The 1,394-nt window shown below is 23.5% G+C and overlaps 1 protein-coding gene across 1 annotated transcript; it reads right to left on the bottom strand.

Annotated features, from left to right (window-relative positions):
* Positions 1-23: 23 nt before the first annotated feature.
* On the bottom strand, positions 24-1,394 carry LOTGIDRAFT_176832 (hypothetical protein; the record flags this gene model as incomplete). The annotated part of the gene is made up of 1 exon (XM_009061038.1): positions 24-1,394. A coding segment is annotated over one exon (1,371 nt), but the record flags the coding sequence as incomplete, so codon positions are not given.

Raw genomic sequence — 1,394 nt, forward strand, 5'->3', positions numbered from 1 at the left:
TTGAATATAGNTTTTAATGTCACTATCATCAATATTTTGTATTTGTTGTTGAATATAGGTTTTAATGTCGCTATCATCAATATTTTGTAATTGTTGTTGAATATAGGTTTTAATGTCACTATCATCAATATTTTGTATTTGTTGTTGAATATAGGTTTTAATGTCACTATCATCAATATTTTGTATTTGTTGTTGAATATAGGTTTTAATGTCACTATCATCAATAGTTTGTATTTGTTGTTGAATATAGGTTTTAATGTCGCTATCATCAATATTTTGTATTTGTTGTTGAATATAGGTTTTAATGTCACTATCATCAATATTTTGTATTTGTTGTTGAATATAGGTTTTAATTTCACTATCATCAATATTTTGTATTTGTTGTTGAATATAGGTTTTAATGTCACTATCATCAATGTTTTGTATTTGTTGTTGAATATAGGTTTTAATGTCACTATCATCAATATTTTGTATTTGTTGTTGAATATAGGTTTTAATGTCGCTATCATCAATATTTTGTATTTGTTGTTGAATATAGGTTTTAATGTCGCTATTATCAATATTTTGTATTTGTTGTTGAATATAGGTTTTAATGTCGCTATCATCAATATTTTGTAATTGTTGGTGAATATAAGTTTTAATGTCACTATCATCAATATTTTGTATTTGTTGTTGAATATAGGTTTTAATGTCGCTATTATCAATATTTTGTATTTGTTGTTGAATATAGGTTTTAATGTCACTATCATCAATAGTTTGTATTTGTTGTTGAATATAGGTTTTAATGTCACTATCATCAATGTTTTGTATTTGTTGTTGAATATAGGTTTTAATGTCACTATCATCAATATTTTGTATTTGTTGTTGAATATAGGTTTTAATGTCGCTATCATCAATATTTTGTATTTGTTGTTGAATATAGGTTTTAATGTCGCTATTATCAATATTTTGTATTTGTTGTTGAATATAGGTTTTAATGTCACTATCATCAATATTTTGTATTTGTTGTTGAATATAGGTTTTAATGTCACTATCATCAATATTTTGTATTTGTTGTTCAATATAGGTTTTAATGTCACTATCATCAATGTTTTGTATTTGTTGTTGAATATAGGTTTTAATATCACTATCATCAATATTTTGTATTTGTTGTTCAATATAGGTTTTAATGTCACTATCATCAATATTTTGTATTTGTTGTTGAATATAGGTTTTAATGTCGCTATTATCAATATTTTGTATTTGTTGTTGAATATAGGTTTTAATGTCACTATCATCAATATTTTGTATTTGTTGTTCAATATAGGTTTTAATGTCACTATCATCAATGTTTTGTATTTGTTGTTGAATATAGGTTTTAATGTCACTATCATCAATATTTTTATTTGTGTCAA

Source organism: Lottia gigantea (assembly GCF_000327385.1).
Source record: "Lottia gigantea unplaced genomic scaffold LOTGIsca_4531, whole genome shotgun sequence".
Taxonomy (NCBI): Eukaryota; Metazoa; Mollusca; class Gastropoda; family Lottiidae; genus Lottia; species Lottia gigantea.